Source organism: Cucumis sativus, chromosome 2, assembly GCF_000004075.3.
Source record: "Cucumis sativus cultivar 9930 chromosome 2, Cucumber_9930_V3, whole genome shotgun sequence".
In the NCBI taxonomy this organism is placed as follows: Eukaryota; Viridiplantae; Streptophyta; class Magnoliopsida; order Cucurbitales; family Cucurbitaceae; genus Cucumis; species Cucumis sativus.
In genome coordinates this window covers 18,340,741-18,355,336 of record NC_026656.2, presented here as the reverse complement: position 1 = coordinate 18,355,336, position 14,596 = coordinate 18,340,741, and the positions used below count along the sequence as shown (strand labels likewise).

Below are 14,596 nucleotides of genomic sequence, written 5' to 3'. Positions count from 1 at the left end.
ATAAATTAAAATATTTACAAGTTATAGCAAAATTTTATATCCTATCAATAATAGGAGCTGATAGTTTTCTATCATTGTGTATCGATGTCGCTAATAGAAGCATATCAGTGTCTATCAATACCTATTATTGATAGAATCTGAAAATTTCACTATGGTAAATATTTTGTCAAATTTGCTATTTTTGAGAATTCTCTTATTTGTTTTTAGTCTTTTTTTAATAATAATTTAAGCAACTATTTCTTTTGTTTGTTTGGTATTCATACAAAAAAAAATCCAAAATTTTGGGATATTATTTGTTCAATAAATTAAAAAATAAAAAAATTTAAAGTGTTATTTGCCAATAAGATATGATAACAAAAATGAGGCGTTTTAAAAAATAACAACATATTGAAACTATTTACAAAATATAGCAAAATTTCTGTAACTCATTTCAATTGTTGGTTAGATTTTGTAAATAATTTCATTTTTTTGGACATTTTTAAAAATAACAAAATAAATTAAAATATTTACAAAATATCAATGATCATGATCCTGAGTGATAGAATTTTTTATAAGTTGTAAATATTTTGTAAAATCTACCATTTTTAAAAGTTTTAGTTTATGACAAATTCTACAAAAAAAAATATTTAAAAAATTAATAAAAAAAGTAAAAATTTTGAGATGTTATTTATTAAAACAAAATAAAAATTCAGAATTCAGAACTTTATTTTTTACCTTAAAAACTTCGATGGTATTTATAATTAAAAAGAAATATAAAATTTTGGAATTTTATTGTACACAAAAAAAAAAAAAAAAAAAGCCTAAAATACCCAAAATATTTTAGCTTGTTATTTTTCGATAAAGGCATCATATATAAAAAATGGTTAAAAATGAAAAGATTGACAAAATATTTATATAAATTATTTTTGAATTTAAGTGATATTTGGTCGTATGTGTAAGTATTATGTGATTGTTTATTATATTTGGAAATACCCAACAACAAAATTTTAGGATATCGATAAAGGTTTTTATATTAAGAAAATTTTGGATGTTATTTTCTAACATATTGATGAAATACTTCTGAATAATATATATAATTATGTCTACAAGAAATGATGTAATTACTTCTATGATTGAGATCTATTACCATTTATTTAACAAATAAAAATTTGTTATGCTTATCCCATTTTTAATTAGAGTTACATAAACATGTACTAAATACATATTTTATAATTATTCGAGTCCACCACATAAAATTGTTTAAAGAATACAATCATTTGGATTGATTTTGACAAATAAAAGAGATTAGAATAATTTTAAACTTTTCTTTTTGGTAAATCATATTGAGTTGATATGTATATATAAGGTTTCCCACCCAATAAAATCTCTCTTAATTAATCAACTTCTCACCTTCACGTTGATGACACTACATACAACTTGTGAAAAAACAGTTGGTGGATTTGATAGTAGACACAATGTCAAATACGATACCACAATAATATATTTGACAATATGATAGTTATGAAAATATATATGCAAAAAGATGATGAAACAAAAATTGACAACTCAGTTTGGTGCAAAATCACCTATGTTTCGAAGGCATTGTACTTAGTGAAACAAAACTTTATTATATAAAAAGTCTAGCAATTACTACGAAAGTATTTATTTGACAAACTCCATATTCAGTGACACATGTATAGCTTTCTCTTTAACGTTTCACCTAATCTTGAGCTCCCTCACTTCCACAATCTACTTCTTCAAGCTTTGTTTGAGATTCCATCAATACAATATGCTTAGGTTTTTCCTAAAGAGTGAGATTCCATTCCACGTTCACTATATTTAGGCTCCCAACCATACAATATAAATAACGAACCCTCTTCCAAGTAAATTGGCTACCAAACCAATAGTCTAAGCAACAAGCACAAGGATTTTCACTGTCATATGCTACATGAAGGTTGAGGCTTAGACAATCTTTAAGCTCAAAACGTTCAAGTGCACACACCTTTGTAACGAGGTGGCTAATTAACGGTAAAACGAATAAGATCACCATTATCATAAATATGGCTTTCTTTAGAAATATATTTAAGGTATAATAAATATTAATTGTAAGAAAATAAAGGAAGGACTATAATCCTCTTAATCTACAAAATAATTGTTTGATATATGAAAAGAATATTTTGTTGAATATGTTACATAACCATCCCAAAGTTCGAGTGTCTTTCACATGTTAAATATGATGCTCAATTTTGCTTTTAATAAGCTTAGTTACAACTTGAATTACATATTTAACAGCAAATGAATTATAGCAATTTAAAGAATTATTTGAAAATTATAAACTAATTTAAGAAACAAAAAACATATTGTAAGCAACTTATTTTAACATTTGAAAGTATAAATAATCAAAATAGAACGTTTTCCCAGATTAGTGGAGACTAAAAGGGTTTGAACTAAAATAATAATAACAATAATTAAAATGGTTATAGAAGCTGAGAAACCTTAACTTTTTTTCAGTTGAATAGTTTAACTTTATATCTTAATCTTAAAAAGAAGAGAACATGTCAATATAAGTATACATCATCAACAATTTATTTAATAAATTATTTATAAGGTGTGAGAAATAAAACTTCTAACTTAATTAAGGTCTATAATACAAAGTTCTATCTTCATTAAAATTTCAATTAGCCTTTTCACATGTGTATTTTCCCTTCCTAGGTCAATATCTAGTACAATCTGCGAAACGTTATTAAACTTTTATCTCGTTTGAAGAAAAAACATTAAAAGATATAATTGATGTCTATGCGAAAGACTTTATCAAACGAGTTTTTATATATTATAAATTTAATTACATCGTTTATACTTAATACATTCTTAATAATCACATCAAACAATACAAAAATTTAATAACTTCGATTATATTTGGTTACGTTAAAAAACCCGATAATCACGTGTAAAAGAAAAGTAAGAATAGATATAAACAAATAAAATAAAAAATAAAGTCAAATGAAAGGAAATATGTGAAAATGAAGATGATTTTGTTTTGGATATATTTTAGAGGCGTTGATTTTCCGTCATTTTCTTTCCCATTTATTATCTATTTAATGACGTGGACGATTGTTAAGTTAGATACCACATTTTTACACAAATATTATTTTATGTAATTCTCAATGCCTCGAACTAATATTAATCTAATAAAAATGTGTTGTATATACATTTTAGATACCAAAATTTGGTGGCATCTGAATTCAACACATTTCCAAATATAACATTTATCATAAATATCACCATCATTTTAAATACATCCGTTATCAATTAAATAACTAACTTAATCCAACGTTTTTATCGTACATTTTAGTTATTTTTGTTTGAATACAACCTAGAAAGACTTTTTAACTTTCAATTTAAAAAGAAAATAGTATGCTCAATAATGTTGTGGCTTAATTAATTTATGTTAACGCTATTTAGTAACTATTAGACTATTCTTATTAAGTAATAGGGTAATGAAATAAATTCAACTAGTAAGGACATGAGTTTATAAGATTACTATAGGGTCATCATCACTTGCATGTGCATATTTTAGAAACCATGAGAGAAGTTTAAGAAGGATATACCAAACGTACAGATTCAAACATTAAGATTTACATTTTAATTATAAATAAAACATGAACGAAAGCACTTTGATTGGTCCCACTGCAACGATTACGAATTCTTCTTTGTTTTCTCATTTACGAATTTAATTTCTTATTCATTTACCTTATACATGCCTGATACAACTAACACCCCTATATATATGATACTTCTTGATACACTTGATACATTTGATATATACACTTTATGCACTTGATACTTTTTGATACATTCGTTATCTTTTGATACACTCGATATCGTTTGATACACACTTAAAACATCTTGATACACATAATACTATTTGTTACACTTGATTCTTCTTGATACGGTCTCTTAGACTTTGATACGCTTAAATGCTTCACTTATAGGTTTGAAACGTCGCTAATAAATTTGTTATGCTTAATCCATTGGTACACTCAAACAAATTTGATATGTTTGATACATCTGATGCACTGCATATATACTTAGTATTCTTCACTTATACATTTGATTGATTAAATGAGCACTTTCAAAAATGGCAAAATAAGTTATAATAATTAAGTCCATAGCACGCACATTTTATTATTTGCGAAAATGGCAAAAACGAAGCCCAATCCACACATCAAAAGGTAAAATGTCACAAATGCCCTTGTTATTAGTATACGTTTGATACACCTTATACACGTCTGATACACCTAATACACGTTTGATACACATAATACACCCATTGATACACCTGATACTTCTTGATACACCTAATACACGTCTGATACACATAATACACCCATTGATACACCTGATACTTCTTGATACACCCGATACATTTGATTGATACACTTGATGCACCTGATACTCTTTGATACATTCAATACCGACACATACTAATATATGTTTGATACACATGATACACTGCACATACATTTAGTATTATTTACTTATACAATTGATTGATTAAATGCACTTGATATGCTTGAAGTCCTACTTATACACTTGATATACTGTTGAGATACACTTGTAAACTTGATTCATATCCTTGATAATGACTCACTTTACTGATATGTTTTAACAATATATTGTTGATATACTTGATAATGATACACTTGAGTTATATCATTCATATACTTAATAAAATTTTATAATGAACTTCACAAAATTTTAAAAAAATGAAAATCACCTAGTAAGTATATCAACCAACTAATATATATAATATAAGTATATCACAACACTGATATACAAAACTGTGATAAATTAAAACCAAAACAAAATCAATGTAAAAAAATAAAATAAGATCATTTGAAATCAAATTCAACTCAAAATACACATCAAAGAAAGTAAAAAAAGAAAATCACAAATGAAGTTAAATTACTCTAATCAGCCACCATTATATTTCATATTGCAATTATTGTAATATTGATATTCTAAAATCAAGATTAAAAGAGGAAGAATAAATAATTTTTCTCGTGTAAGAATAAATAAATAATTAGAACCTTAAGAAGTGAGAGAATAAATAAATAATATGAGTAGAACTCAAAAGAGAAAGAGAAATAAGTTATTAAAAATAATAACAAATTTAAGATGAAGAGATATTGTCATTTGAATAATATTTTTTAGTGTTTTTGTAGTTTTAAATCAATATTTAAAATCAATTTAAAATGATATTCAATAAAATCTATGGACAACATACCTCATTTAAAATGATAATTACATAAACTGATTTTATTCTTACCGTTATACTAACATTTAATTCATAAAATAATGCTTAAAAATATGAACGATACACTAATTATATGAATTTGTTATTATCTAAAATGCATAATTTTAGGTAGAAATTATTATTTTAAATTCAAAATTTGGAAGTTTAGTTGGAAGGAATAACATTATTAATAATATAATTATGTGAATTAAATAGTATAAATTAAATATGTATTATTATATATAATAATATGGTCAATCCATTTATTGAAAATTTTGTATATGCATAATTATAGAAAATATACATAAGTTGTTAATATATAAAATGCATAATTTTAGGTAAAATATATTATTTTAAAAGATAATTTGTTATCAATTTATGACATGAATGTAGCATAATTTGGTTACATGAGATGAATAGATAAAATAAATATTTATTTAATAAACGTTTATTAAAATAAACGTTTATTTAATTTCGTTTGAAGATAAAATTGAATGATATCCAAATAACGTGTAATATTAATGATATTTGTTATATCAAGGAGTAAAACCGAGTGAATTTTTTTTTTTAATATTTGCTATTTTCTCGATTGTAGTCCATGGTTTTGCCATTTTCACCATTTTGGAGATTATAATTTTGTGCTAAGAAATGAAATTAGATGTGGGCCTGGGCATCTTACGAATATTGTTAAGCGAAGCCCATTTATAATTGGACTTATTGGACCTCTGAACATGTTTGTGTTGAAGTGTTGTTGATATGTGTAGTTAGCCTCTCTCTTTCTCTCTCTCCCTCGCCATCCTCTGAACCGCCTTCCCAGACATGTTTGGAGTTCGTCGTTCCTTGGGGATTGTCTCTAATGCTCTCCTTCCTCGCTTTGAATCATTATCAGTGAGTTCATTAACCTCGTCTATTTCTTTTTTCTTTTTCATTTCATAAGAATTTTAGAATTTAGGGCTCCTCAACCTCACACTACTCGGTTCAATCATTCCTCTTACTTCTTTCCTGTTTTGAAATCTCCATATTCAATTTGATTTCCTGTTCATGCATTGATTCCCGTTTTAAGGTTTAGAGTGTTTGTATGAGGTGAAGGAATGTGTGGATGATACGTGCAGATCCAGTCGATTCATTTAGGAGCAGGTATGGAGATCCCCGATAGCAAACCACTCAAATTTGCACTTCAGTACATCAATGGAATTGGCCGAGCGAGAGCAAACCAAGTTCTTGCCCAGCTACACTTGGAAAACAAGCTTTCCAAAGATTTGACTAAAAAAGAGCTCATTTTTCTTGCAGACGAAATTTCCAAGTACACGGTTGGACATGAGCTGGTAAATTAGTCTCTCTTTCTCTAGCTTTTCTTCCCATGAATTTCACATACGCGGGGATAGCGTAACAGGATGCTTTGCTTGCAGGATAAATGTGTTCAAAGGGACATTGGTAGGTTGCAGGACATTCAGTGCCATAGAGGGATTAGGCATGAGCAAGGATTACCATGTAGAGGCCAACGAACGAAGACTAATGCTAGGACTGTGAAGTCGAAACAGACCCGTGTTGGAAAGAGGAAAGCCTTTCATTGAGCAAACAGTTTTGCAATTTCTCCTCTCTTCTTGCATTCTTGAACTGATTGATTATAAACATATTTGGATTTCAACCAAGTTTCATGATTTCTCTTTTAGTCCCAATATTTTGTTTAGGGTTCATTTAGTGAAGAATTCATTATTGGATGGGGATGAATGGCTTTAGAAACGTTTCAAATGTTTGTAACCAATGAAAATTGCTTAATGATTTCATGTCCAACTATTGCAGTTTGCATTGTTGTGTATGTTCATCAAGTTTGTGTCTATATAGTCTATAATAATTTGTGAAGTTTAGAATCGGTTCTTTGAAGACTGATCATAAAACTACAATAAAAATGATAATTCAAAAATTGATTACATCCAACTCCCCCCTACCATAGGAACCCCTATCCTTTTTATGGCTGAATCTAATTCTTACATCAAGATTAAGTTTTCAAACGAACATATCTTTTAGCTATATCTTGAAGACTTGAACCGATGGGTGTGCAATGGAAGATACTTTTGGTGTGGCTTAAAAGCAATTTCCTATCGATCTAAATTATCAAAATTTCATTTATTGCATTACTTGGAATATATATCCAGAACTTGTGAGCTTTGGATGTTATCTTCAATGGAGTGGATAGGAACACATTGAGATTGATCAATACCTATATTTCAGCTAAGGAGGCTTGGGATATTCTTGTTGTTGTACATAAAGGAACTTCTAAGGTAAAAATGTCACATTTGCAGATTTTAACTTCGAAATTTGAATCCCTCAAGATGATGGAATAAGAAACTATAGCTGATTTTCATGTTTGTATTCTAGACGTTGCAAATGAGTCTTTTTCTCCCGCCGGTGAAAAAATATTTGAAGAAAAGTTAGTTTGAAAGATCCTTCATTCATTACTAAAATGTTTTAGTATGAAGGTAACAACTATTGAAGAAGTAAATGATATCTCGCGTACTTTTCAATTAATGATTGATGATACTTTTCAATTAATGATTGATGATACTTTTCAATTAATGATTGATGAAATACCTGATAAAAAAAAAAAGGTTTTGCTTACCGATAATATCCTATGAAGAAACATACCAAAACCTAGGGATCGACAGTAAAGAAAATTTGGTTGTTTCTCTTTTTGTGTTAACTGAGCAATTAATTAACGGTATGAAATGTTTGAATAAGCAATCTAGTGATCATATTGCACCTTATGTTAGAAACATCAATAACAAGAGGAACTCCACATCAATAACAAGAGTAACTCCAAAATCTTGGAGAACTCTAGACCTTTAGATAGAAAAAGAGACCGTGAATAAGGAACAAGCAATACTCAAAATAAAAAAGCCAGAAACTTTAGATGCAGAGAATGTGAAGGTTTTGAATATTATCAAGTTGAGTGTCCAAGCTTTCTGAAGAGGAAAAGAAAAAGTATGGTTGTGACTTTTTTATGAAGAATCAACTGTGAGTAGTGATTGTGAAGAAATTTATCCGGCATTGCTTGGGCGTACTTCTGAAAGTGTTATCGTGAAGTTGACTGAGGATTCTTAGTCCTGAAAGAATGATGTAAAATATTTTGTTTCCCTCGCTAAACCTTTAGTTAGTGACTTAAGTGTTGACTATGTTTACTCAAAGTGGCAAAAGAACCTACTAATGCTGAAACAACAATATGATAGGATACAATGCCTTTTGACAAATAATCATCACTTATTATGCACGATATCTACCTTAAAGCAAGAGTTGAGGGCTATTCACATGGATTTTGAGTATATATCCAAGTCTGTATGATGATGATTAATTCTAGTACTGGTGATCTAAACTCAATTTTGAAGTCTGGAAAACCTAAAGTTGACTGAAAAAGTGTAGGTTTCAACCATGATAAAGGAAACGTTGTTGTTGTGCAAACGATTTTCGTGCTTGCTCAAGATAGAACAATGTTAGACGTTATGTTAAAAGCTCAAGGAACATCAAGAACTGTCACTTTGCTTGCTACAAATAAGCTGAGGAAAAGATGGATTTTGTCATTACTGTGGTAAAATTTGGGCACATTCGTCCTTTTTGCTTTCATCTCTATGGTAGAAATGCTTATGTACCATCTCAAAAAAGGATTGATAGTGAGAGATCCAAAGTATAATTAAAGGAGCATAAAATGTCAAAGCACTAATGGAGAATAAAGAACACTCTTACGAGTAAGTTATAATGTAGCTTTTATTTTCGAGCTCTCTTTATCCAAAGGTCGGTTCTTTGACAGTTGTTGTTCCATGCATATAAAAGGAGAGAAGAATTTTCTAACTGATTTAAAGCCATGTGCTTATGAACATGTTATTTACGATAATGGTCATAAAGGAAAAATTATTGACAAAGAAAAACTTCAATATTCTAGGTTTTCTTCTCTAAGTGATCTTATTCTTGTGGAAGACTTAACAAGAAATCTTATTAGCATCAGTCAGTTATGTGATCAAGGTTTCAATGCTAATTTCTTAAAAGACAGATGTCTAGTGACTACTAGTGATAAGACTCTCTCATTATGACAGGTACACAATCTTATGACAATTATTACTTATGGACTCCTGATATTTTTAAACTTTGGTTGCAACTTCCCTAAGCATCCATCAGTTTGTGCCTTCTTCTCAAAAATGCAAAATAGCTTATAGAAACTAAAGTTTTCTTATCCAGGAAAGTCAAAGTGGGTCAAGTTTTCCTTTAAAATCAAAATAATTCACTACAAGAAATCAGAACAATTGCGACGCCAAAAACAACGTTGGCAAAAGGTGTGTCACCATTGATCACCTTTCACTGACGCATGCAATGTTACGTCGCGAAAAGTCCCCTTTCCGCGATGTGCAGAAACAAGACATCGCGGAAAATCTAAAATTAAATTTAATACGTTCACTTTCTCTAATGTCACCCTGTCAAACGTCGTGAAAAGTGAATGCGTTAAATTTAATTTTAGACTTTCTGTGACGTTTGACTGGGTGAATTCGGAAAAATTTTAAATATTGATTTTTAATTTAAATTTTCTCCGATGTCACCCTACCAAACGTCGTAGAAAGTGAACGCATTAAATTTAATTTTAGACTTTCTGCGACGTGGTGCAGGGTGACGTTGCGGAAAGTTTACTAATAATTCGTATTGAAGTGACAAGGTCACCTTTCCCTGACATGTGGCAGGAGGCACGTCAGTTTTTGTGACGTGTGTACTTCATACGTCACTGAAAGGGACCTTCCCCGACGTTTTCGCAGACGTCAGAGAAAGTCCACACTATTTATTCTCCCTTCAACATAGAATAGAATGCAAAATGAAAATAAACCCAAAATCATCCGAGAGAGAGGAGGAGAGTTGTGTTGTTGTCGAGGTCCGTCTTCATCGCTGCCACTATCGGGAGTGTCCTCTTTTCTTCTCTTTTTCTTTCCATTTCAACTTTTTCGCTTTCACCGTACCCTTTCAAATTATAGTAGAGCCAGATTCTAGAGCACTGCAAAATGTGTTTATGAATCTATACTGAAACACAAAGTTAAAACAAAAATCCATGAATAAACTACAAGAATAATAGAAGTATGCAATTGAAACAGAACGTAACAAGCTAGAAGAAGAAGAAGAAGAAGATGGTAAACAAAGAAAAGAAAAAAATTTAGGCTTTTCTCGACTTGACGATGGGGAAGGGTTCCACGTCGTGATGTCGAGGAAGGTTTCCACAACGTGACGTTGCATAAACCCTTCTCTGACGTGCTGAAAATGTGTGTTGGTGAACGTTTCCCCATCGTCGATGCGATCTGCGTTGGGAAAAGAATCCTCGACGTGCATTCCCCAACGTACATGCCGACATTGACTGAGACGTTTAGGTAACCTTGCCTGACGTGTTTTGAGGATTTTACTGACGTGGGGCTGCGTTGGGAAAGATGCTATTTCTTGTAGTGATGTGTGATGACATTATTGACAATGTTGCTTTTATTGAATCTTTGGCTATTTCTGATTTAAGAGTGTTTGAGATGTTAATTATTGTTGATTTTGGTTATTTTTTTAAGTCAAACCAAAGAGGGAGAATGCATGCGGATGAATGTGATTATGGTTACCAAGTTGCTCATGCTTGTTTGGATTTTTTTCATCGTCAAAGTTATCAAAGCCCTTGGGTTGTTGTTTAGCTTGTGTTAATTTGGACTCTCAATGATTTGGTTGTTGTATGGTTTGTGTTAATCTCAATTCTTAATGATTTGTTTGTTTTGCTTTAAAAAATAGTCAAATGGGGAGATTGTTATGTTACAAATTTTAGTTGACTTATTTTATTATAGGAAAAATTAGAGCATCAATTTCTTACCGTTATTAAAAAATCAAATCCTGTTGTTTAATATTTATTAATAATTATAAAAGGATATATTTTCATAAATTGGTTAATATTTATTAATAAAGACAAGAAGTTGGATTTGACTGTTATGTTGGATTAATATTTATTAATGAATATATGGTTTAATGTTTATTAATAAAGATTAAAAATTGGATTTGGTTGTTACTATATATATTCTTGGAAGTTTATTAATATTTCTTTTACAAAGTACTCAGTTTGCATGGTGTGTGGTGTTGAACACCTTGTTACTATCATTGTGAGTGCCACTTGGTTGAGAAAACTTATGCAAGTTAGGAGAGCCTAACATTGAAGGCCTAAACATTGAGACATAAGGGTGAAATATGCAACATATGATCTATGAGGAGCCTAGATCGAATCCTTTATTTACACATCAAGTGGTTTAGGGAGAGCCTACACGTTTATCTTGTAAAAGTCGTGTAATTCAAGATAGTTGAATTTTTGACAAATTATGTACTTGTGATTCTCTTGAGCCTTAATATATTATCTTTTCAATCGAGCTAAAGGTCCTTCAGATGTAAGCGTGATTACACCAAACTTGGGTTACTAACATGCTATTATTCTATTTTGTCTTTTCGTACTGTTACTAATGTTGTTACTTAAGTTAAACACTCAAGCTAATAAAAGTCATGTCTTTTCGTACATAATATAATTACTTCACTTATTAGCTTGAGCTTTAACTTAAATCCTCGAGAGTTAGTCGTGAGTTCTTTTCTCAAAATTGTTTGATAACAAAAGACAATTAAAAAGACTAATTTTTTATTTCAAAACTAGGCATCCAAAGAAATAGTAAAAGAGGAACAAACAAAGCTTAAGACATGCATAACCATTGTCAAATTTAATTAACTTAAGTCCATATTATTTTAAGAATCATATTTATTACAATTTTTTAATTACCATGATTTTCATATTTTTGTCACTTAACATTCGACTTCTAAGCCTGATTTAAAAAACAATAATAACAAGTTTAAGAAAACTACAGTCTTGTTCAATAACCAATTTTAGTGTAGTTTATATATACAAATACACACACATGTATGTTTTAAATTAAACAAGCATTTGCTAATGAACAATATTAATTCATTTAAAATATATCAAATTTCAAAAGGGTTTAGCTGCCATTATAATGCCATATTCTTGCAGTAAAATCCAACTAATTACACAATTAAGAACTCTAATAATACTTTAATAGAAAAATGAGAAAAGTTCAAAACATTGGGAGGAAAATTAGTTGTATTGATAGTACTATACAGAAAATCCCAAGTAATCAGACTTCAATTTTGTTTAGTGAGTGTGTGTTCTTAATGTTGAGATGAAGAGTTAATTACACAATTTGGAAAGGGATACAGATCACCAAAAAATGAGGATAAACTTGAAAAGGGAAATGAATGAATGTACAAGAAGAATCAGGTGATTGGAAGAACCATACCCTTTGAGATTGAAGTACACAATTACTGAAAAATGAGGATGGAAGAAGTGGCATTTGTATTTGAGTTTCGATTTCTCTATCACCAAAAATCAAACATGTTCCACTCTGCACAATATTCATTTTGTCAAACAAATTTCTTTACTCATCCAATAATTTCAACTAAAAGTGTTTTCATAAAAGTCACTACCGTTCATAACCCCTTTTTTTTTGTCTATGTTCTTTTTTATTGTTTGTTAATGAATGATTAATTAACACATTTTGAATGCTAACCCTTTAGATTAATTTGAATTTTTGTTCAATTTGGTTCCTAGATTTCAAGATTTGTAATAATTATGAAACTTGGTTCACATTCTGAAACTTTAACACTGAATTGAAATCAATAAAACATATTTAACAAGAAGAAAAAAATTACATAGTGAATGAAGAACCAAAAGGTTGTTATTCTTTTTAATATTGATCGATATAATTCTACATAAAATATAAGATTACATTTACCCCAACTCATATCAACTTAGACTTTTGTGTTAATTAATGACTATATATTAACAGATTTTCAACGTTAACCAAGTAATTCTACTTGTTGGCCTTCAACAAATTTTCAAATACACAAGGAACATTAGAAGTGACAGAATATTCATATAACATTACATTTACTATAACTCATATCAATTAGGGTTTTGTGTTAATTGGGGATTATATATTTAACAAATTTTCATCTTATCTACAAAAATACACAAATATATCAAAGAAAATTAAAACAGCCGTCTTGAAGAAAAGTTCATAGAACATACCTCTTCGGTAAGAGGTGTCTCTGCAAATGGAAGAATTGAGAAGGAGACTTTTGAACCAAATGAAGCAATCAAAACTGTACAAAATAAAAAAAGGTTTTAGCGATATATATATATATATATATATATAATATATAAATTATTATAAACCACTATTTATTTAAAAGAAAAAAAAGTAAAATATACGGAAAATAGAATTGCATTACTTGTATTAGCTTCAGTGAAGGAAGAAAATAGTTGGATAATATCGATAAACAGTTGTGACTCAATGGAGAAAACTTTTCCATCAAAGTTAACTTGTGCAGTAGACCAATCTTCCATAGGCACGACGAATGTCAATTCACGGTTCAATGGTAATGTTGATGGACCTTAAAAATTTATATTATATAGTCAAAAGAGAGTTATATATTATTTGTAATAATTATACTTGACATTTGAATTATATTTAAAAAGAAAAAAAGAAGAAAAAAAAGAAAAAAGAAGCAAGATTGAAGTATAGAATATGCTCAAGCATTTGATATATGGTGAACTTTTGAATTAAAGAATTAAAGTTGCAAGAATCGATTTCTAATGATCTAAACATTAACAAGATTCATAATTTATGAAAACAAAAATCCACAGAATTAATGACCAAAGATGCATGTTCATAAACAAATTCTTAGAACGTATGAATTAAGGAATCAAGAAAATATTGAGAACCAAAATTCAGTTTTGAATAAAAGAAACAAAGGAAAGAGGGCATTATAAATATATGTGTATATATATACTTACTTGAAGGCTCAAATGTAAGCAATATTTTATTCTGGTCTTCCTGAAGATGGATGTTCAATGCAGCAAAAGTTTGGCATTCAAGCAAAGCACTGTAAAAGGACAGGAGGGAAATCCTTGAAATGTGGTTCCGATCAACGGAATACTCGACGAATAAGGGTTGCGGCAGAGACATAGTTACAAAGAAAATAGGGCATTCGTAGCGAACAATTATGGACATGGTTGAGGGCAAGAACTTTAGGCAGATTTCATCGTGTGTAAGTTCAGCAAACAGGATGGTTGCATCTAAGAAAGGATCAATGTCATCAATCTTGATAGAGAACATGGTGGTGGTAATGACAAATTAAATTGCAAGAAAGGAGGATTAAAGGTTGAATTTGGGTGTGTGTTTCAGTTCTTTTTCTCAAGTTTAAGCAATCTTCTTT

General features: G+C 29.5%; 2 protein-coding genes across 7 annotated transcripts; one reads left to right on the top strand and one right to left on the bottom strand.

Moving 5' to 3' along the window:
* Positions 1-6,015: 6,015 nt before the first annotated feature.
* LOC101219478 (small ribosomal subunit protein S13, mitochondrial) lies at positions 6,016-7,100 on the top strand. Of its 6 annotated transcripts, none has more exons than XR_969539.2 (4): positions 6,016-6,163; positions 6,365-6,412; positions 6,566-6,600; positions 6,685-7,100. XR_969539.2 is itself a non-coding variant. In XM_011656883.2 (4 exons), exons 1-4 carry the CDS (start codon positions 6,095-6,097, stop codon positions 6,847-6,849), a joined length of 294 nt encoding a protein of 97 aa, XP_011655185.1. In that variant the 5' UTR covers positions 6,016-6,094; the 3' UTR covers positions 6,850-7,100. The 6 variants fall into 6 exon arrangements, 2 of the variants coding, with proteins under 2 accessions (XP_011655185.1, XP_004140326.1); XM_011656883.2 differs by having other exon boundaries at positions 6,388-6,412; XR_004214416.1 differs by having other exon boundaries at positions 6,365-6,600.
* A 5,301-nt stretch (positions 7,101-12,401) lies between these two features.
* On the bottom strand, positions 12,402-14,570 carry LOC116402062. The gene is made up of 4 exons (XM_031880821.1): positions 14,175-14,570; positions 13,610-13,771; positions 13,407-13,480; positions 12,402-12,720 (listed from the first exon to the last, which is right to left on the bottom strand). The coding sequence occupies exons 1-4, from the start codon at positions 14,494-14,496 to the stop codon at positions 12,511-12,513; spliced, it is 768 nt and encodes a 255-aa protein (XP_031736681.1). The 5' UTR covers positions 14,497-14,570; the 3' UTR covers positions 12,402-12,510.
* Between the last annotated feature and the right edge of the window lie 26 nt (positions 14,571-14,596).

Bases quoted from the DNA above. Each gene is read 5' to 3' on its own strand.
- LOC101219478 (XM_004140278.3), top strand. From the start codon at position 6,095: ATGTTTGGAGTTCGTCGTTCCTTGGGGATTGTCTCTAATGCTCTCCTT. The intron at 6,164-6,387 runs GTGAGTTCATTA...TGATACGTGCAG, and splicing joins CTCGCTTTGAATCATTATCA to ATCCAGTCGATTCATTTAGG. The intron at 6,601-6,684 runs GTAAATTAGTCT...CTTTGCTTGCAG, and splicing joins ACACGGTTGGACATGAGCTG to GATAAATGTGTTCAAAGGGA.
- LOC116402062 (XM_031880821.1), bottom strand. From the start codon at position 14,496: ATGTTCTCTATCAAGATTGATGACATTGATCCTTTCTTAGATGCAACC. The intron at 13,772-14,174 runs GTAAGTATATAT...TAAATTTTTAAG, and splicing joins GCTTACATTTGAGCCTTCAA to GTCCATCAACATTACCATTG. The intron at 12,721-13,406 runs GTATGTTCTATG...AATATTGTGCAG, and splicing joins AGACACCTCTTACCGAAGAG to AGTGGAACATGTTTGATTTT.